At 34.4% G+C, this 23301-nt stretch overlaps 1 protein-coding gene and 1 pseudogene across 3 annotated transcripts; both read right to left on the reverse strand.

Annotated features, from left to right (window-relative positions):
• Nucleotides 1-1550: 1550 nt before the first annotated feature.
• On the reverse strand, nt 1551-6214 carry LOC106768944 (SKP1-interacting partner 15). 3 transcript variants are annotated; one of them, XM_022786752.1, is made up of 2 exons: nt 4873-6214; nt 1551-1569 (listed from the first exon to the last, which is right to left on the reverse strand). In XM_022786752.1, the coding sequence occupies exon 1, from the start codon at nt 6031-6033 to the stop codon at nt 4900-4902; it is 1134 nt and encodes a 377-aa protein (XP_022642473.1). In that variant the 5' UTR covers nt 6034-6214; the 3' UTR covers nt 1551-1569; nt 4873-4899. The 3 variants fall into 3 exon arrangements, with proteins under 3 accessions (XP_022642473.1, XP_014509874.1, XP_022642471.1); XM_014654388.2 differs by lacking the exon at nt 1551-1569 and adding an exon at nt 2264-2720 and having other exon boundaries at nt 4873-6213; XM_022786750.1 differs by lacking the exon at nt 1551-1569 and adding an exon at nt 3594-3870.
• A 13174-nt stretch (nt 6215-19388) lies between these two features.
• Nucleotides 19389-22616, reverse strand: LOC106760046 (annotated as a pseudogene).
• Nucleotides 22617-23301: the final 685 nt, after the last annotated feature.

Genomic DNA, 23301 nt, shown 5'->3' on the forward strand with positions numbered 1-23301 from the left:
TAAGTAACATCATTGTTCAAAGATGCTGTTCTTTTTTTTTCTCCTTTTGTCACCAAAGATTCTCTTTCTAAAATACCAAATGTACATGCTAACCTTCCTATCAAACGCCAGCCAGATACAGACCCAAAGCTTATCATCACTATTTTTTTATTCCGTTAAACAAAACCATGAGAATTTGACTACAATCTCGATATTGAATACATTAATACTGTTTTTGAGTAGGGTAATGGAAGAAGGTTGTTTGTTTTTATAAAAAAACAAATTAAAATCTTTTATGATTTTGATTAATTTTAAAAAATTAAAATTCTAAAATTTTATAAGAGTAATTAGGTTATTCAAAATAAGAAAATTTTATATTTTATTCAAAAATATTAAATTTTCTTCACAAAATATACGTGTCTTCTCTTTAAATTCTCTCAGCTATTTTTGTTCAACAACTTTAATAATATCAAGTCATTCTTAGGATAATTACTCTTTGATTGATGTCGATTAAATATTTTTTAATGATTTTTTATTAGTTATTTATAATTGTTAGAATTACTTTTGTATTTATCGGAAACACTACTTTTCTATGAATGTTAACTAAGATTTTTTTATTGATATTTGTCATGATTATTGTTATTATTGTTTTGTTGATGTAGGCTATGGTCATGTTTTTTATCAACCACTAATGTTTTTTGTTAAAACTTTGATAAAATTATTTTGAATTTTTTTAGCCAATGATAATTCAAAAAAGAAATCCCCAACCAATAACATTGTAAAAACAATCTTAATCAATCTCAACGTGAATATTTATGTTTCACATTGAAAATATTTACAGTCAACATATATCAATAAAAAGTTAAAAAGTCGTGAATATTAGTTGAAAAATATTTAAAACGAATTTTAAACAAATAATAAAACCAGAAAAATCAAGTGAAAGAAACTATTAATATTAATGTTTTTAATTATTAACAATCGTTTGATGTTTAAATAATTTTTTATATTTAGTAATAATCGAAATACAAGAACATTAAAATTTAATAGATTTATATTGTTTTATTTTAACACAAACATTTAAAAAATAAATCAAATTAAAATAATATGTTCAAATTTAATATATTCAAATATCGCAAACTCTCAAATAAAAATTGTGAAATTTTTTTATCTAAGTAAAAGGTGATTGTGTCAAATTTGGAAATAGAAAAACATAAAAAAGCAATTTAATATGTAGCTTTTTCAATTATTGAAGTTCAGAGAGGATAAATATACTCACTACAAACTTATCCATAAAAATATCAAGGAAAAAAAGCATGAAAAAAAAACAATACTCTTTCTAAGTTTAAATTCACATGAAAAAACTAAATTTTAGAAAGTCTCCTAATCTTTGTTTACTAAATTAGTTTTATAGAATAGTTTATGCATAAGTTAATTTTAATTTGTAAAGTCAAGTTCTTTTATTTTCCTTTTCTAAAATCTTTATTGAGAAGCATTTTCAAATATCATCTAAACTTACCTTTAAAGTAGGAATGATAGACGTAACCAATCCTGTCTCCATAGGCAATCTTAAACTGTTTCTAGGATTCAAACCTACCACCAGGTTACAAAACAAAACAAATTATGATTATGCAGATAAGCTCCTTTTCAAGATATGGATATAAAATATAATTTCAAAAGGAAGCTAGGGAGATTTTGAGTGAAAAGATGCCTAGGACCATTTCTCTTGGTCTGTAATCAGTGGTTCCCTAAAATTATACACTCAAATTCCTTGCCATTTTTTTAAGCCTTCTAGATAAGCTACTACATAACAATTCGGCCCTACTGTTATCCCAAAAGCTCAAAGTCTACAAACATTAGTTTCCTTCCCGATATTTTTTCAAAGAACATGTCTTTTCACAGGGTTCTTTACTTTTACTATCAGTCACAGGTAACATCATGATTTTAATTTTATTAGCTCCTCACCCTTTTCCTTAGATAGGAAATACCATTGTGTTCTTAATACCATTCTACTGGGACCCATAGCTGAACTAGTTTATAGGCTTACTCTGAAACTAGTTTTGCTTACTCTGAATCAAGTTTAGGTTCCCAACAGCGAGCTTCTATTTTTGGGGTAGAGGGTGGGAAGACCAAGGTCAGAACTTCTCAAAATTCATGGAAATCTTATAACTCAATCAATCCCATAAGTTTGGATGTGGAGGATCCAACATAACTTCAGCAACCATCAAATACTATACTGCATAATCACCTCTGTTCCATATTATGAAGTTATTATGAATTATACATCCTTCGGGGGTTTTCGGGGTTGAAAGCATAGAAGTACATGGTTTATTTTTTCATAGGCTCTACTCATACTAATTTCCATGGATTTAAAAGTAAAGCAGAATAAAAAAAAGGAACCGAATGAAAAAATTATTCTACATGTAGAAACAGCTGGTTTTTCTGTTTGCTCCAGAAATACTTTTTGGTGATTCCAAAATGATAATAGCGGAGTAAAACCAAAAATCCTACTAATCATTTAACCAAAGAGATATACCTCAAAGTCAAATCACACTTTATTAGTGAAACGGAGGGAAAACACACTTACGCACAAAACAGAACAAAGAAAATGGTGACTTCACTCATCTCTAATTAGACGCTGCTTAGGCTAGCTCTTTCTTTTGGGTGAGAGGCCGGCGAGATGTTCTACCTACTCTCCGCACTACGCCGGCGGCTTCAATGGCTAATCTCTAGCTTCCCAAATCCTATGAGAAGCATGGATGTAAATTAAACCTTTTATAATAATTTTATGGAGAAGGATGATATATAGGTTCTTAAACATTTTCTGGATGTAACTTAAGTCAAAGGCCCAGATAACAAACATAGGAGTGTTACATGTTCACATTTAAACAATTATTTAGATATAAATTTGAGGTCAATTCTTTCGGTGTACAAGTAAGTTAACATTTTGCATTTATTCAGATGACTTCTCAAAAAGAGATGCTTATGCAGAGGTTTCTGCATCACAAATTGTAATGTTATAGATATGAAAGCAGACGTAAAGATGTTCCGTACAATGAAGAAAAACATATCCTCGCCTGACAGAAACAGTTTACAAGCTCAATATACAATTCAAGGAATATCATATTATGACCACGTCTGAAAGACCAGCCAAAGTTGAAAGTTCTCAGCGTACTAAAGCAGTTTATATCCAGATTCTCAGAGGCAAAAGCCAAATCACACTTCTAGTGCAAGAAATGTTGTTTAGTCTCCGTATTAAACTTCAGATTTGAAGTTTGAAGGTGTAAACTTAAAAGAAAACACACCAGGCTTAAGAAAATTAGGTAAAATTATAAACATCTCTAATATTTTCTTCCATACATGAATACAACAGCTAATCTTTCATATTAATATTTTCATATGCATTAAACATGAAAACATCTAAATCACAGGACCAAATTGATTCCTATCATTTTTTCTATAAATCCAGAAAAAAATTCTATAGACTTATGATAAGACTTAATATCTTATGTGCTGAATTCAAGAGATGGAAGAATAGGCTCAGTATCTTACATGTAAAATTTCTAGTCAAGTGCTGAAAACTCGTGGGCGTCGTCCAATGCTAGAAAGAAAAAATGTTCATGGCACGTATCTAGTCCTATAATAGAGCTGTTTCATGTTCCTTTGCTAATTGTATTTGTATTTGTAAATGAGAAAAATAAAAGTGAGCCATAAATTGGCTAAAGGAGAATCATGCTTTCAAATAGGAAAAAGAAATCTAAACTAGCTCCATCGTAGAGATAGCAAATAACTTCAGAATGGGCTGTGCAAATCATGGATCGGAAGGGTGACAGAAACCCTGATCTTAGAATTTGAGGATTAGGGCATTTTGACTAAAAATCAACCAATAGATACCTACACAAAAGCTTATGCTATTCTGAATCCAATACAATATGATAAACAAATCAAATCTGTATTAACTTAAAGGAAACGTGCTCAAGTACTCATTCACATCAACCTAAATTGACTTTATTAGTACCAAAAAAAAGGCTGAATCCCTATATCTATAGGAAATTGTGCTAATCAGTTCTAGTAGCCATGCAAACCCTTCATCTCACAAGACACTAAAGTTTTCTTTTCCACACTACCCACCTAGATCAGTACCAGAGTTCGATCCCATCACTTTCCAGCAGAAACCCACAGGAAAATGCAATGGCCTTATAGTCGTAGGAACAACAAAGAGCAAAACCAATACATTTGTTTCTCTCAATTAAAGTCTTGAATGGATAAGTTTATTCCTAAATATTTATGAAAGAAAAAAAAAAGTAAAATAAACTTCTCTCACAAGGTAAAAATAACTTATGCATAACTTAAAAGCAGATTTTGTGAAAACCTAAGCGATTTTAGCTTCTCCGAAAAGCGAATTTTAACTCACGCATACTTAACTTGTGCAAAAATTAATTTTAGCTTATTGAAGAAGCTTATTTCACCTTTCTTTCTTATTTTTTTCTTCTACAAAAGCTTACTTGAAAAACTTTATCTAAACATGGCCAAAAGCATTTGTTAGTCTACCACCCTTCACTGAATTGAAGCATTCACTTATCATACATTTGTGTTTACAAGTAGTTCAGTATATTGACTAGGGGTCATTCTGTGTTTCCACTTTCAACTCATCACAAGATCATTACCAAACATTACACATGTTTACGATCAATACAACAAAAGATAAGAGCACAAATACAAACGGAGAATTTACACAAATAGCAAGACTCCGGAAACACAAGATTCCACAAATCAGTTAAAATTTGCATTGAGAAACTAATTGTACAATACAAAACATTTCATAATCGTTCTACTCGTTCATAATAAAAAGAAACACAAACAATATCAATTAACAAAGCATTACCAATTAATTACCATTTTCCAACCACAAACTCTAAATTCTCAGGGCACAGCATGGAGCCTCCCTTCAAATACAAACCCGCGGTAGAGTCCGTCACCATTCCCCGGAAGGTTATCGATCCACCGCCACTGCTCCCCTTCGGCGGCACAGCGGTCCCAGAGCGCGAGCTTCCCGATCCTCTTGGCGGAGAAGCAAACCCTGTCGCCGCCTCCGAAGACTTTGAACTTTGTCGATTCACGGAAGGCGCGGAACATCTCAAGCGGCATACGCGCTGCCTCGTCCCATTCGAGCTTGTCGAGGTCGAGACGGAGGACAAGGATGGTGGAGCAGGGCGCGTTGAGGGCGAACGATGACTTGAGGCCGCCGACCATGAGGATCCGGTTGCCGTGGCCCCGAACGAGGCGAGGGCGCTTGAGGACGTCGAATACGTCCCCCCACTCGTGGCGCTCGAGGCGCGACCACGAAGGCGAAGGTGTTGCGACGATGTTGCAGGAGAAAAGTTTCCACTGGCTCCGCCAGGGGGAACCGACGTCGCAGAGAGCGAAAGCGGAGTGGTTGATGAGTAGAGGGGAGCGGGGTTTGGAAGGGAGGTTTGAGGAGAATTTGAGCCACTTCGGCGTGCGGTGGCAGTAGAGGGCCGCGAGTTCGGTTAGGACCATGACTCGGTGGTCGGCGTCGACGAGGACAGCGCCATGGCGGGACCAGGCGGAGCCGAGGTGGGGGAGGACGCGGAAGGTGCGCGTGAGAGGGTTACATGCGATGAGGGATTTGGTTGAGGTGGTTTCTGGCTGGGAAGGGTTGGCGTTGGGCTTGGGCTTGGGCTGGGCCCAGAGGTAGAGGAGACCGTGCGAGGAAGCAACGGGTAGAGGTGAATGGAAGGGGAGAAAATCGAGGGGAAAATGGAGCCATGTGTTATGGTCGGGATCGAAGAGGGAAAGAGAGGTGTGAGAAGTGTGAGAGGCGTGAGGAGTGTGGCGGTGGCGGAGGGCGAGGAGATGGAGGTGGAGGGGAGGGTGGGAGATGGAGAGGAGGTGGAGGAAGGAGGGGGCGGAGAGGAGGTGGAGGAAAAACTTAGAGAGGGAGCGGCAGAGGATAATTTGGCGGAGGGGGAGGGAGGAGAAGATCTGGTGGAGCGTGTCGTGCGGGAGACGGTAGATCGGAGGCTCCTCCTCCATCACACCACGGCGGTAGGGTAGTTGGATGGTGGTTGGGCGCAGTGGGTGCGGCGGTTGGGTTGGTTCCAGTCAGAATAGGGAATACAATTTGTTTTGTATGCTTTTAAGAAGGTTAGTGAAACTGAGAATCTTGCTTAAAGCTTCTTCTTGGGTAATATATTGAGTTTCCCACACCCTAAAGCCAATTTCTGTTGCCGCTTCTCGTTCTGATTTTGGGTTAGAACCGTTATTTTCAAGAAAAAAATATATATAATCAGACATAATATATGTTTTTATCTCAAAAAAATATTTACGTTTGTCTAGAATATTTTTTAAAATTGTTATTTTAAGTCATTTCATTTTAGTATTTTAGATTTATGTTATTTGAACAGTTTTAGTATAAAAAATAAATTAAACTAACGGGAATGTTAAAATATTTACTAAGAATCAAAATAAAATCTTAGAGTAAAAATATATTTTATAATTATAACAATTATTATTTTTAAAATAATTATTTTACTATTTTTTTCTTTGTATTAGAAATAATGTTTTACTCTCTTTTTATAGCATATTGTGAATAGAATTTTTATATTATTTAGTTTTAGGCTAAAATATGGTATTAAAATAAGTAAGGTAATGTATTGTATAATACAATAGAATACCACTCAAGTAAGGTGTTCTTGGTTGGGAGATATAATCCACAAAAATAAAGATTTCATTTGGCTTTTTCCTAGAGTAATGAGTTATCCCTTAAGCAATGAAAAACATCCACACCATACGGCTGAATTCATCAACAAATGTTACAAAGTACCTGTTTCCTGTTACTGTTGAAGGTTCGATTGGTCCACACACATCTGAGTGCACCACTTCCAGTCATTCCTTTGACCTTGGCTAGAGTTGTTTCTTGAATGGTCTCCTGGTTTGCTTCCCAACTAAGCAATTTTCACATTCCTTACTTGGTTGAGTGATTTTGGGTAACTCAGATACCATCTTTTTGCTGCTCAGTTGCTGTAGATCCTTGAAATTTAGGTGTCCAAACCTCATATGCCATTTCCAGGTTTCATCTTCTTTTATAGAAGATAGACACCGCAATGCCTCAATTACGTCTAACTGAACCTGAAATGTTCGATTTTCTGATCTTACACATTTAAGAATAAGATTTTTACCTTTGTCATATACCTCCATCTGTGCATTGCTCCCCATGATGACAGTGTAGCCCTTTTCGTTTAGTTGTCCTACACTCAAGAGATTACACTTCATCTCTGGTACAAGAAGAACATTTCCAAGCGTTGCATGCAGCCCGTTCTTTCTTTTGATTTTTACAGTTCCAACCCTTTTACTCTCAATGTGCTGTTGTCGGCAACTCTGACTTTACTTTTCTTGGATTAATCTAGGTTCATCAACCAGCTTTTGTTGTATGTCATATGATTAGAACAGTCGGAGTCTACATACCAGATGTTTTGTGCTATCCCGGTGTCCTCTGTGTTAGTGGCAACCATAAGGATTAACGGTTCTGACTTGGATTCTTCCTCTTCTACCATATGAGCTTCTTTGTTTTGACCCTTTTTGTTTTGGGTATTCTTGTTAAACCAGCACTCGTAAGATAAATGTCCTTTCTTACGACAGACAAAGCATTCCATATTCTTTTTCTCTTCTTTCGAATATTGTTTCCTCGGGGCGTCTGCAGAATTAACTTTTTCCTTTTGGTCATTTGAATGTTTCTTCCATTTCTTCTAATCTTTGTTCTTGTTGTTCAATTTACTCGTTTTCTTCTTTCCTTCACCAGAGATATGTTGTATCTTCAAGGCTTGGTCATCACAATTTTTTTCTTCCATTTCTTCTCATCTCATAAGCTTCAAACGCACTTTGCAGTTCTTCAATCTTAAGCTTTTCCAAGTCCCTGGTTTCTTCAATGTTTACAACAATGTGATCAAATGCAGCCGGCATTGATTTTAAAATCTTTTCCATTATTATTGCACCTGTGATCTTGTCTCCGTATGCTTTCATCTGGTTTGCCACAGTTATGAAGCATCTAAAGAATTCACTCACCTTATCACCGTCTTCCATCTCTGTGTGTTGGTACTGTCTTCGCAGAGCTTGTAGCTGGACTTTCTTGACCTTTTCTCCTCCAGAGTGACAACGAAAAAGAATGTTCCAAGCTTCTCTCACCGACATTGCATTCTGGATCTTTTCAAAGTTTGTGTCGTCAACACATTGATGTATTATTAACAGTGCCTTGTCGTCTTTTTCTTTGAATTCTTTCTTTTGCTCCTCCTTACCAGAAGAGTCAACCATTGAATCTCCTTCGACCACATTGCTGACCTTCTGTACGCGGAAAACCACCCGCATCTGGGTACTCCAACGGCTCTAGTTTTTATCTGTGAGTATTGGATAGTGCAGCGTTGATAGCTCCGCCATTACCGCAAGCTTCTTCAAACTCAAGAACGTGTGAAACTAACACTTTCTTGGTCAAACGCACTGTCCCAAGGCAATCCTCCGTTCCCGGTTTCGTAACCTATGCTCTATGATACCACTATTGGAGCATAAAGATCAGAGAAAGTAAGAAAGACAATGAGGCTATTCTGAATATACAACTTGTATTAATTGACAGAAGAAAGGAATGTATTTATACAACAGAGTAAACTGAAACGCAAAAAATACAAACTAAACTAACTAACCTAACTGTCAACATGACAGTTTATAACGACAACTATTGAAGAGAAACATAACATTGAGAGACTACTGAATTAACTTCTAACAGGTAAAAGGAATGCAAAGATCTTGAAGGAGATATGCAATCTAATGGATCTCACATGTAGTGGAAACAAAAGCTCGATACTCAGCTCCATCAAAACCTTTGGACACTATTTTTTTTTCTTTTTAAACTTTCATGAGATAAGAGAATCGCCAAAGTAGATAAAGAAGCTTGTGGCAGATTTTTTTTGTCAAGACATGAATCCTAATCAAAATTATAATATGCTTTTAGTTGAGGTTTTATGTGAACTTTAAAGAAGAGACTATTGTCGAGGTAACCTTTGAGGTAGCAAAGAATTTAGTAAATGACTTGTTAATGAGAAATTGCGGGACAAGATATGAATTGGGTAAGATGATTGGCAGAAAACATGATATTTGGTCTAGTGTTAGTAAGATAGATAAGTCGACCAATGAAACGATAGAAAAGGAGGCATATTTATTATTAAGAGGTGTGTTGTGTTATAATTTTGAATATAATATTGCAAAATATATATTTTTGAACATTATTAAAAATAATAGTTTTGTAAGAGATATTTAAGGTCATGAACCTGATCCACTTCATCCACTACAAAACACTAAATTGACTCTTTCTCATCATTTTTTTTCTCTTAGTTTCATTATCTCCTCTCTTTTCTTAGTTTTTCATTTCTCTCTTCCTCTTCCAAAAATTATTGTGGATATAAACTCTATTAGAGTTTCTTGCTAGTTCTGAGATCCTCAGATATTTTTCTGAGAAGTTCCTATTGTATCCTGGGGGACTTGCGCAATACACCGCGGATAAGTCCTTAAGGACAATGATCTACATACCTCAGGAAATTGCGGTTTAAGTTTTGGTCAGTACAATCTTAAGAACTTAAACATGGTGCGATGCTGGTTCTGAAGATTTGGTGGGTTGCGTCTCCGACGAGGCTTCACGTGTGGCTGGCGGTGTGATCTCGTTTTGCTGGAACGTTGGAAGTTGCAGATTTTGCGGAACCACGCAACTTCACTGCCTCCGAAATTGTTGTGGTGCGTCATGACGAAACAATTAGAAATGCTACTGTAAAAATCCAGTTTTCTCTCTCTTACCAATAGAGTTTCATGATTTCGTTGAATATTGCATTTTAGGTCCTCCAAATAAATGCTTTACAAAAGAAAGTAACATTATGTGTGAACACTCAATTCTGCACTTCTTTTGGTTTGATAGAATGAATAATGACACATTAATTCGTGTTATTTTTATTTCTAATAAAATTGGCACAAAGTCTAACGACATTGTTGTATTTAAAAAGATAAAATTTGAAGTGTCCTTCCCTCATGAACTGCCGTATGTGTTTATCTGCAGTTTCTATCATTTTTGGGTTGATTATAATTTAGATAATGCTAACTTATAAAGATGCTGGAGGATTGCACAAAATTAAAAAAAAAGCCTTACTGTTTTTAGCTCTAAATGGGTGCCATTTTGGCCTTAAAAATCTTGTTGTTTCTGTAAAAATCTGCATCAGAAATCATGTTTTCTGTAAAAATCTGCACTAGAAATCTTGCTGTTTTTGTAAAAATCTACACCAGAAATCTTGCTGTTTTCTGTAAAACCTGCACCAGAAACCTTGCTGGTTTTTGTAAAAATATGCACCAAACCTTGCTGGTTTATTTAAAAATGTCCATTAGAAGCTTTGTTGTTTTGTGTTGTTTCAGACTGAAAAATCTGCATTAAAAATGTGTTGTCCTGCATTTTTTTTTTTGTTATTTTTTTACACCAAAAGTAGTTATTTGACTAAAAATACTGCATGCTAATCCAGAATTAAAGGGAATGGATTAATGGCTTGTAATTTGTATTATTTTGGTTGTGGATTTTAAGTTGAATAAAACTTTATGACTTAATAAGGTCATGGGTGTAAAATGAGGTGTTATTTATAATGTCCAGTAACGTGTTGAATATGCTTGAGTGAAAATGGATTTATTGGACATGTTATTACTAATCATTTAACCATACCAAGTACTGCAGAATAGGTTATTTGAATATATAATTCTAATATTGATTTGGATTAGTTTTAAACGATTATGGCTTCACGTTCACACAGATTAATATGTGGTAAAAATTGTTGAACGTACTTATGTGAACTTCTTAGTTGTTATAGTTGTCCAGATTATGGATAAGATATATTTTTCGGTATAATGTTATTTGAATGACTAAACACACTCTAGTTTGGTTTGAATGTGTTCATAGAATATTTGTTGGTTTGAATGTGTTCATAGAATATTTGTTGGATTCTGAATGTTAGTGCACATCCTTGTATTGAAGTGTGTATATATATATATATATATATATATATATATATATATATATATATATATATCTGGTTCTCCAAATATATATCTTGGAATATAATGTGATTTTAGATATTAGAATCATAAGGAGGGGAGATAGTATATTACTATTCCAAGAACAATACATTGAGAAACCTTTTAAGAAGTTTGAGTTTTATGACTTAAAACCAGTGAGTACCCCTTATGATGTTAATTCTAATTTAATGAAAAATAGAGGAGAATCATTATCTCAGCCTCAGTATGCCTAGATAATTGGGAGCTTACTACACTTAATGAGCTTTTCTAGACCTGATATTGCTTATGCAGTAGGTACACTCAATGTCCAAATCAAGAACATTAGGAAGCACTTGCTATGCATATGAGATACTTAAGAGGTTCAATGGATTATGCCATTGAATATAGTGAATTTCCTGCTATACTAGAAGGGTACAGTGATGCTAACTGGATTTCTGATTCATATGAGACAAAATCCACTAGTGGTTATGTATTAACACTTGGGGGTGGTGCGATGGAGATCAACCAGGCAAACTATTATTGTAAGATCAACAATGGAATCTGAGTTTGTTGCTCTTGAGATGACTGGTAATGAGGCCGAGTGGTTGAAAAACTTCTTAGCGAACATTCCACTAGGAATGAAACCAACCCCATCAGTATCAATACACTGTGATTGCTAATCGGCAATAGCTATAGCTAAAAACAAGAATTACAATGGAAAGAATAGACATAAATTGAGACACAATTTAGTGAAGCAGTTGCTAAAGAGTGAAACTATTTCCATTGACTATGTGAAGTCAGAACGAAATCTAGCAGATCCTCTGACAAAACCCTTAGGAAGAAATATGATTTTAGAAACATCTAGGGGAATGAGACTTAAGCCACTTGCAAACCAATAAGTGATGGTAACCCAAATTTGATAAGGTTCATATGGGTAAAAACAAGTCACTTGTTAGTTCTGATAGCATTAATTTGATTTTAAATCAAATATGTTCATTCCTATGGTGTGTGTGAAAGTGCTAAAGACTGCATTATGAGAGGTTAAACTTTGTCATTAAAATTCTATATAGTGATAGAATTTGTTTAAACAAAGTTTTTAATGATTTTCATATCCTTTATGGGTGGTGTATGATTTGCAACATACACTTGATGAAATCACCTATATGAGTGTCAAGTGGGGCCGCTTACATGAGATCTTGGCATGATCTCTAGAGCACTCATGAATACCGGGCACGCGCATGGCCTAGTAAGCGCAACACAGCGATAACAACAAGGATTGTAAGGGTGTATTGTGATTGATAAACCTCTAACACACTCAAGTGTCTTTGGTTCATATAGCTTGCTATACCAACTACACTGTGTGTTAAGTTTCTTGATCTAAGACTGGTTCATATAGCTTGCTATACCAGTTCTGATGCATTACATCTTGTGAAACCTAGAATAATTTCTTTTCTCTTTCGTTTGTATATATATTTTGCAATATGTGGGGGATTGTTATAATTTTGAATATAATATTGCAAAATATATATTTTTGAACATTATTAAAAATAATGATTTTCTAAGAGATATTTTAGGTCATGGGGCTGATCCACTTCCTCCATTGCAAAACACCAAGTTGACTCTTTCTCATCAGTTTTTTTTTTCTCTTAGTTTCATTCTCTCCTCTTTCTTCTTAGTTTTTCATTTCTTTCTTCCTCTTCCAAAAATTATTCTGGGTATAAACTCTATCAGAGTTTCTTGCTAGTTCTGAGATCCTCATATATTTCTCTGAGAAGTTCTTGTTGTATCCTGGGGGACTTGCGCAATACACCACGGATAAGTCCTTAAGGATAGTGATCTACATGCCTCAAGAAATTGTGGTTTGAGTTTTGGTCAGTATTTTTACTACACGTTGGATTGGAGGGAGTTGGTGCGGGAATAGTGCACCGTAAGAGTGGGCATAAGTGTAGAATTTGACATGTTTGTTTCATGGAGAATGTGTTTGGGTTAAGATGTATTCCAACAAAACTTGGCCAATTTCAAGGCCAAGAAAGTATGTGTGATCTCTAAGATTTTTTTTATGGAATTGTTTGTCAAGTAGCATGGTGAAGTTATTGATTTCAACCTCATTAGTGTTCGTCAAGACAATGCCATCAACATAAACTAAAAGGACAATGGTATTAGAATTTTCATGTTTGAGAAAGAGAGAATGATCAATTAAGGAACAAATATAGTTGTGACTAATAAGGAAGGAAAAAAGTTGGAACAAGAAAAAAACTTTGTATACCTTGTGTTCCAGCTTTTTTAAGGCCGCATAAAAAGAACTGGAGCTTGAAAACTTTGTTGGGACTAGGAAGGGATAACCTAGGTGGAGGTTACAATACATTTCTTCTTGGAGATCACTTTGACGGAAGGCGTTGTTAACATCGAGTTGTTTGAGGATCCATTGGTTTGAAGTAGCAATAACAAGAAGCAAACACATTGTGGTAAGCTTTGCAGTAAGAAAAAATGTGTTCAGATAATCCAAGCCTTCTAGTTAAGTGTAACCTTTGGCAACTGGGCGAGCCTTGTATCGGTCAACACTGCCATATGACTTGTGTTTGATTTTGTATATCCAACTACAACCTATAATTGTCTTGTTAGGAGGAAGATCCGTGAATATCTAGGCATGATTGGTATTTAAGGCTTGTAACTTCGCATCCATAACTTGTATCCATTGGGGAGATTTAAAGGCCTTAAAGTAGGTGTGTGGCTTAGTAAAAGCAGAAATACACAAGTTAGTGTGTTTAAAATTTGAAGACAAATTATCATATGAAATAAAGTTGTGTAAAGGGTATTTTACTACAATGTTGGTGTCAAAAGCTTGAAGATATATGGGAGCTTTTTGAGCATGAGTTAATCTTTTACCAGGAACTTCAATAGTCTTAGCAAGTGACGTGGTGATGTTTGGTTTAGGAATAACAATGTTCTTAGTAAGGTCAGTAACATCACAAATTTCAACATTAGTTGTGGTATCCTTAGTTTGAATAACATCATAATTAAAATTAACAATGGGTCATGATGAGTAGGAACAACAATGTTATTATGATTAATGTGTGTGGGAAAAACGTTGTTATAGACAATAGTGTAATTACTAGGTATAAGTACAAAAAGGCTATCACTGTATGATTTGGGAAAATTAAAAGTTTTAGAAATAAGGTAGTCTTGAGACTTTGGAGTTTTGGTTGACAAATTGTGTGATTTAGTGTAAAACTTTATTAGAACATATTTGTTATGTTATTTCTTTAGTTTTATTTATATTTTTGCTTAGGGGCAAAAAAGGTCTTATACTTTTTATTAATTAGGTGTAAGATATTAAAAAAGGGGTGTAAAAAGGAAAAATATGCAAATTAAATAATGTTGGAATTTAATAAAATGATATTATATAAATCATTTTGAAGATTTAGTTGTTATTTTAAAAAGTAGTTGAAAAAAAATAGGAGATATAATCTTGAGATTAAAAGAGATATTGTTATTAAAAAAGGATATTATTAGATATTGTTAGATATTCTAAAAGATATTTTTGAATATTGTTATATAGTTAATTAAAATATATATTGAGATATTATTGCATATATTTAGATATTATGGCTAGATAATAGTAATATATATTATTGATAGGCTTATCATAATTAATTAGAATAAAAGTATTAAGACAGAAGATAATAGAGAATTATCAGAATTAATTAAGTTAAAGATAAATTTATTTTATCTTATTTATATATTTTATTTTAGTTTATTGTTATTATTCTTTATGTGTTTTTATTATAAATAGTACCATAGGTATATTCTACACATAGTTGTAACTATATTAGAGACCTTCTATAGACACTTTGATTATTAGGAAAATAAGATAGAAACTTTGAAATTGAGAGGAAATGAGAGGGAGTGAATGGAAGAGTGCAACTACATTGGAGAAGATCTTTTGGTATAGAGAAAGCCTTAAGATTGGCCAAGGTTGATGGAGCTTACATTCTTGATTTGTTACATTCTTGATTAATTTCCTTCTTGATTTCTTAGATTCATGATTGCTTACATTCTTTATTTTCTTGAGGGACATGAGGAAATTTACCATTGTTTGTTGTATGCTATATATTCTTGATTTACTTACATAAAAATACTTGTTTGATATATGTTTATATGATTATGATTGTGATTATCTATTGCTATTGTTGGACAAGGGTTGTGTGTGCTTGGGAATAAATTTTTAGCAATATTTGTGTTGGGTTTTTCCTATGAATGTATTATGTATGTTTTGTTGGGCTACCCCAACAGAGGGTTTGATGCTAAGGGAGAACAAATTCATGATGCTTGGGGTTTTCTATGAAAATATAGGTTGTAAGGGTGTGATGATAACTATAGAATAGGTTTAGGGGTTGTGTTAGGGCCAGGGTTGACTTATGGTTGAGATTAGAGCATGAGTGAGTGTTGGGGTGTACTTGAGTATGTGTGATTGATGAGCATAAGAGTGGAGGATAGGTTTACTTGTTGTACCTAGTAAATCCTGGTTTTTATCTATGGATAGGTATCAGTTGTTTGGGTATTGAACCTTCCTTGTGTGGGGGTGAAGGTGGTTTTCATGTCCTTATGTGGCAAGAAGGCATGTTCCTTAGCTGAATTGCGGGACTACTCAAACATATCTGTAGGGAAGGCTACAGATTGGGCTGTAGGAGTGGCTATAGTTAGTGAGGTAGGGTACAAGAGTATGACTGATTCTTTCCAGTATGGTATTATGGTATTGGAGGAGGCTCATGGTGGAATCAAGACGAGGTTAATTATGATGGAGGTACACCATTGATGAGTATTGTGATGATAGAGCATTAGGGGAATATTATGTTGGTAATAATGGTATCACTAACCCAGTTTTCTCCATTTTTGGCCATTTAAACCACTGATTTCTTTCATTCCTACAGTTTGAATGCGTCCTGCCTCTGAACTCACCGATTGAAACTTCGATTAACACCATTTTCATCCTTCTCACACCTTCTCCTTCATTTTTAACTGAACAAAACACTTTCTCGTTCCATTTCACTTATTCAATTGGTGAATCCTTCTTTTTCACCGATTAAAACCTCACAAACCCCCAACCCTAGAATCCCCACAGATTAAACCTTCAAAACCTAGGGTTGGACTTCGTCTTCCATCTTTCGCTGCTTCTTCGTCTTCCAATCGTTTCTTCCGCTTCTTCTCGAGACATTAGCTCGATCAAGTTCAGATTTCACGTCTCACCGATTCGGCTCAAGCCTTCATGTTTCAGTTCTCCACTATTCTTCTCTCTCACTACATCCAAGCGCAAGATCTCCAAACACCACCGTTGGTGCTGCAATCCAACCATTGCCTTGTCGCCGTGCCTCCCCGTTGTTGCCGCGTCGTTGCTCCCTCCCCGCGACATCCACAACGTCACCGCCATTGGTTTCTGCGCTTTTAGGTTCCTAGTGAAGAAGATGAATGATGGAGCGAACACTGTTTCTATGACTCTATGTGCAGGTTGGGTGGAGAAGATTGAATCAAGGAGGCATAATTTGCTTTCTGGTTCTGTCAATTGAGGAGGACGAACTCGTGAATCGCAACGACATCGTTCTGGGTTCTTTAATGATGGTCCGATTGCGGAGCGGAAAGGGAAATCTTGGGTTGGGATTTTGTGCTATTGTTTTGATTTTGGGTTGGGGTTTTTGTCGGACACAAATTTTGGAAACACTTTAGAGTTTAAGACACTAAAGAGCAATGCAGAGGAAAATACAGTTTTAACAGAAGAGGAAAAGCCTGTTAATCATGTTGTTGGCCATCTCAGTGGGAGCTTTGCGTTCATATTGTTTGACAAATCCACTTCCACCCTTTTTTTGGCCTCTGTCATTAATCACACTCCCACAACATACATTGTAACTTGTCATTTCTTCCTCATTTTGATTTTATTATTTTTGGCAGGATCGATATGGTAAGGTACCTCTGTATTGGGGAATTACTATTGATGGCTATGTAGCATTTGCTGATGATGTAGAATTGCTTAAAGGTGCTTGTGGGAAGTCACTTGCTTCTTTCCTACAAGGTGCTTAACTTGTATCACCATTCCCTTTAGTGTGTTCTCAATGTGTTAAGAATAAAACACTTCCTCTTATTGCTCAAACTCTTGCTCTCTAATTGGACAGGATGTTTCTACTCCACAACTATTGAAGGATTGATGTGTTATGAAAATCCTAAGAATAAGATCACTACAGTTCCTACTAAGGAGGAGGAAATCTGGGGTGCAACCTTCAAGGTAACAAAATGAAACAAATAAATTGTTCTTTAGATCTCCATTGATGAACTTGAAATCCAATTATTTTCAATGATTGTGAAACTGGTTGAATGATATATACATCAGGTGGAAAGGCCAAGAATTGTTGCAGCCAGACAATAGAGGTTCCTTTGGAGAAATAACCACTACAATGAGGCATAGGAATGGAGTACCTTAGTTCTATCAGTATTTTTCTTATTAGCACTTGGTTCTAACAGTGTACAGTAACACTTTTCAATCTAATAAAAACTCCTCTGCTTTTAAATTTCCTTCTACCATTCTATATTCAAAATTTGTAAACAACAAAAAATCCAAAATTACAGCATGGTTTAGTACAGGCCTAGAATATGAAAAAAAATGTTACTACCTCGGTTACCTAAAAACCGAGACATAATCCTATCCTCTTTTGATTCAGTTCATACTTGTGGAAAAAAGCTTACCCTTTTTTACCTCGTACGTATATTTCTCGGTTGTAGAACCGATGTCTATAAGCAAATATAACCGGTGTCTTTTCCCCTTACTGTATTAGTGTGGGCATCATCAAAACTTCTATAGTTAATCTTTATGCTAACATGTAGTTGGATATTGTTATTGGATCATTGTAGGTTGATATTGTTTATCATAGGTCTGATTATCTCATTGTAGTTTGGATATTGTTTTGTGAAGGTTTGATTATGTGAATCTGGGATAATTAACCAATAAATATTGCATTGGAATTTGTCACAACTTTACCGATCAAAAGATATATCCTTCAGTAATTATCAGCTAATATATCCTTTGGTAATTACCAACGTATATATCCTTTAATAATTATCGACGGATGTGTTCATCAATAATTACTGGCGAATAATTATTGAAAGATGTGTCCGTTGTTAATTATTGAAGACCGATATCCGTTGATAAATGTTACCGATTGTCGATAATCCGTTAAAAATAATGTATTATATCAGTGAAAATTGATTGTTTATGAAGGATTCTGTCTATCGATAATCGTGTTTTTTTTAATATTAGAAAAAAAAAAAGAAGAAAAGATATATTAAAGAAAGAGATAAATTATGTGCATACCGAGTCCAATAGTGATCATAGTACAAACTTTGGGACAGTGAAACCTTTTGTATTATTCTTAACTCCGTATATTTACCAATCGTGAGCTTAATATATTTTCTCTCTTGGGAGGACATTTTTGTTATTTCTAGAGTTCTTAATTTTTGGACGAGATTGGAAAATTGTATAGAGATTAATACTCGCATGTAATATGGAAATCATGTACTTGTTGTAGTCCAAATTTTATTTGAATAGTGTAATTTCTTATATATGTTTAAGAAAAACTTAATGTAATCGAAGGTTTGGAATAAATCATTGTAAAATTCTCTTTATGTTTGATTTGTTTATTTTAAGTTATTTCAGTTTTATGTTATGTGAAAAGAGTCTGAGACTATGTTGAATCCTCTTTTTAGAACCTTATGTCCCACGAGGAAGATGAGATTTTGAGAAAAAAGATAAAACAAATAAAAACAAAAGAAAGAAGAAGAGATGAAAGAGAAAAGAAGGTGCAGGGGTTCATATGCACTGATGTTTTATTTAAACGAAAAGAAATTAAGGACTTTACAAATTAGTTAAAATTTAATTTATAATTTTTTAGAATTTATATTTGTACTAATATTTTCACTGCTCTCACCTAGTCTGTGGTTGATGACATGTTGCATAATTTGAAAACACTGCTTGTAAGTTCTTCAACGTTATACGAGTAAAATCTTCATTGAATAATGAGTAAAAAAACATAATAGAACCAAATACATTTAATAGAATTCTGGCAATGAACAATCTATTATTTTTTAAAATACATAATTACAATTTTTTTATTTTTTAAGTTAATATATAATTAATTTTAGGAGTACAACAACTATTAATATATAACTAATACAACAATATATTCTAAATAAAATGAAATAATTAGATTCAAGATACTCTCATATTACAACTAAACTTGGACTTAAATATATATTAGAACTAAACTTTGAATCAAATTCCCATGCAGTGCAAAGTGATAACGTCCTTGCTTAACTTCTTTTGTTTTCAATGAAGGCACAATTGAATTTGAACAAGGTGTACAACAAAACAACCCCAAGTCATGCAACCATTCTCAGAAGCCATTGAGGCTTTCCTATTAATAACACACAACATCCCATTCCCATTCCAAATATCATTCCACATCCATATCCTATAGCAACCGGCTTCCATCCAAATCCATATCCATGCTCTTTCTTAAAGGGCACTGAAGGTGGAGAATGTTGTTCATTGTCCTTGCTGCATTTTTTTGTCAATGGAAACCCACATAACCCAGAGTTTCCCTTGTAGGAATCGTTGGAAAATGTATTGAATTGTTTTCCTTGAGGTATTGCTCCCACTATATGATTATTGGAAAGATTCAGAACTTCAAGAAAGTTCAAATTGATTAGTTCTGTAGGAATCATACCGGTAAGCATATTTGAGGACAGATCTAGCGATTCTAAGTTGGTCAAATTTCCCAGGGATTGGGGAATAGGACCACTAAGTATGTTATGAGAAAGGTTGAGCGCTCTAAGAGCATGAAGTTCTCCAATCACGTTTGGAACCTCTCCTTCAAATCTGTTTTCTGATAAATCAATTGTTACAAAGTCTGTCCGAATTTTCTCCATTGTAATAATGATTGATTTTGTTGTTACTGTCAAAGAATCATATAATAAATCACTTTCGATGTTTTCCTCAATTTCAACTTGAACAACAATCTTCATGGCTTCAAACTTTCTTATGTAGACCTTTGGTATTGGGCCGCTGAAGTTGTTGGAAGAAATATCAAGTACAACTAAATTGGCAAACCCATGTTTGGTCTTTAAATTTTCAATGGGGCCATGAAACTTATTGGCTCGCAAAACCAATAATCTTAAATGTGATAGACCTTGAAGCCAATGAGGAAAGGTACCTTCTAATTGATTGTTCGCAAGATCTAAACCCACCAGAGTACTGCAATTGGATATAGATTCTGGCAAAGAACCTTTCAATACGTTGTCATTGAGATTAAGAATACGGAGCCGACAGTTCTTTGAAAAGCTACTTGGCAAAGTGCCATGAAGTTTGTTTTGTTGTAGATCCAAAACTCGAAGGGATGAGTTAGCAAGGAGGCATTGTGGAATGATGCCCGTCAACTTGTTGTGTGACAAGATGAGATACTCAATTGAACTTGCATTGCAAATTGAGGAAGAGATGCCACCAGTGATTTTGTTAAAACTAAAATCAAGATAACTAAGTTGTTGGTTCCATGAAAATTGGTCCAGGGATTGCTCCAATTGGTTGTGAGAGAGGTCCAACATAGATAATAAGCTAATTTTGGGTAACCAATTGGGAATTTTTCCTTTGATTTTGTTATTGGATAAATAGAGAACTTCTAACATTGGTACTTTTCCTGATAACTTTGGAAATTCAAATAAACTCGTAGAAGATAAGTCCAAAATCTGTAACGAGGAAAAAGTACAGTTGACATTGGATTCAAAATTTAGGGATAACTAATCATTTTGGGAAAGGTAAAGTGTTTCCAAATTTTGAATCTTACAGAAAAGTGGAAAGTGAACATATCCACTTAAGTTGTTTGATGATAGATCTAAGAGAGTAAGATTTACAAGGTTGAAAATTGTTTCTGGAATATTACCTTGTAGCTTGTTGTAGGACAAATCTATACTCTTCAAGGAATATGGTGAGTTTACACTTAGAAGCCCTGTGAAGTTATTTTTTGACAAATCTAAATTCAGCAAAGATGGCAAAGAAAAACACCATGAAGGAATTATCCCATTCAGCAAGTTGTTATCTAATGATAAGCTAACTAGATTTGAAAACCCTATTATATTGTTTGGCAAAGGAACCTGTAATTTATTAAAAGAAATTTCCAGTAGAGATAGTTGAGTTAAGTCGAACAATGAAGATGGGATTTTTCCTTCAAAATTGTTATCCGAAAGAAAAAGAAGTTTCATTTTGGTTAGCCCAACAAACACGTCTGCGATTTGACCACTGAATTTATTTCTCGAAAGATCCAAGAGAGTGAGATGTTGAAGATTTGAAAGTGTTGATGGTAACTCACCTCCTAAATTGTTATCAAAGAAGTTCAATTCTTTAAATTTGTTTTCCTGAGGAAAAACATTCGGGATTTCACCACTAAGATTGTTACCATTGATATTGAGAAAAGAGAGACGTGGAAGGGTTAGGAGTGAGGATGGGATTGAACCCACAAGAGAGTTAAATGAAAGATCTAGGAAAGTAAGATGCGAGAGTTTAGAGAAGGAGGAAGGGATTGACCCTTGGAAGTCAGAATTTGAAAGATCTAAGATATTAAGAGAAGTAGTGCTACAACTAACTTTTGGAAGCTGGCTTTGAAGGATTTCAATATCTGAAAGATAGAGGTGTTGAAGATTTGGTAAACAAAAGATACCATTTGTCCAGTTTTCTCTTATCTGAGTCCCTCGAAGACTAAGAGTGACTAAGGAGGAAGACAAATTGAGAATCTTGATTGAGATTGAAGACATGTCTGTATCATCCAGAACAAGCTCTTTAAGATATGTTGCATTATGGAGTAGTCTCTTCCAAGGGCCTTCTTTCCACTTTAAACCATAGTTACGAGAAAGATCGAGGGAGGATAATTTGGAAAGGTGTGAGAGTTGGGAAGGAATTTGACCTTGGAAGGAAGAAGCAGATAAGTTAAAGTATGTGACGCTGGCAAACTTACCAAAGAGAAATGGAAAATGAGATTGATAGAAATGGTTGAAAGCAAGGTTGAGTGATTGGAGATGAGAAAGAAGGAAAAGTGTACTCTTTGGATGGATTCGGCCATGAAGCCCACTGCAAGCAAGGTGGAGGCCGATCACATGGCCGGAGATGGGGTGGCAGGTGACTCCATCCCAAGAGCAACAATCTATTCCATTTTTCCATGTTGCTGTCTTTGGATAATAACAATCATCATCAATAGAAGTAGAAATAGTAAGAGAGTTATTGAAGTGATGCAAGAGAAAGGTGTCATAAGGATGGCATAAGGAATGAGAGGATGAAAAATGAAAAAGTAAAAAGAGAAGGAACCATCTCATCCTTAACTCCATTACTTCTAACTAACTCTCAATACGGCTTGATTGAATGTGTTAATGGGAATGATCGATATTTATACCCAAATTCAAAACAAGATATTTACAAAGTGATGCTTTCATTGTGTTGTGGAATTCAACTTTAAACTTCAACAACGCATCTCTCACTCAAACTTTCGTTTTCTAACCTTTTACTTACGCTGTGGAATTGATTTTTCTACTTCATGTCCTTAATTTTCAGTTCCTTTTTTCTCTGTTTAAAATGCATTTTTCAAGCTATGGGTGAGTCATCAGTTATATCAAATACTTGGATTTTTTTAATGAAAATAGTGTAATTATTTTTATCAAGTTTAATGATATTAATAAAATTTAAAAAGTTTACAGAAATAAATAAATCATGTTGATATAATACGATTTTAAAATAAAAAAAGATGAATATGTGTTTTAAAGTCACGGCTTTTAATTTTTCAGTCATATTGAATACGGACAACTTCAATTTTTTTATAACTATAACGATACTTAGACAACATTTTTTTTGACAACAAACCAATCACAGAATGACACGTATATGATATTAAAAAGTTATCAGTCTAAGTATTTTTTATAATTTCTATTATAAATTAACAGTTTTCCTATAGTGATTGTCCTTTTTATAATTTCTATTAGAAATCATGGTCTTTCTATTACATTTTTTTACAATTTTATTTATACTTTTATTATAAGTCCTTTTTATTGTTACTTCTTTCTCTTTTAAAGTTTATAGTTTTTTTTTTTTTTCAAGAAAAGCATTTCGAAAACTAATCTCATCGTTGTTAAAGAAAATATCGTTGAAAAGTTTTA

This window comes from Vigna radiata, chromosome 1 (assembly GCF_000741045.1).
Source record: "Vigna radiata var. radiata cultivar VC1973A chromosome 1, Vradiata_ver6, whole genome shotgun sequence".
NCBI lineage: Eukaryota > Viridiplantae > Streptophyta > Magnoliopsida > Fabales > Fabaceae > Vigna > Vigna radiata.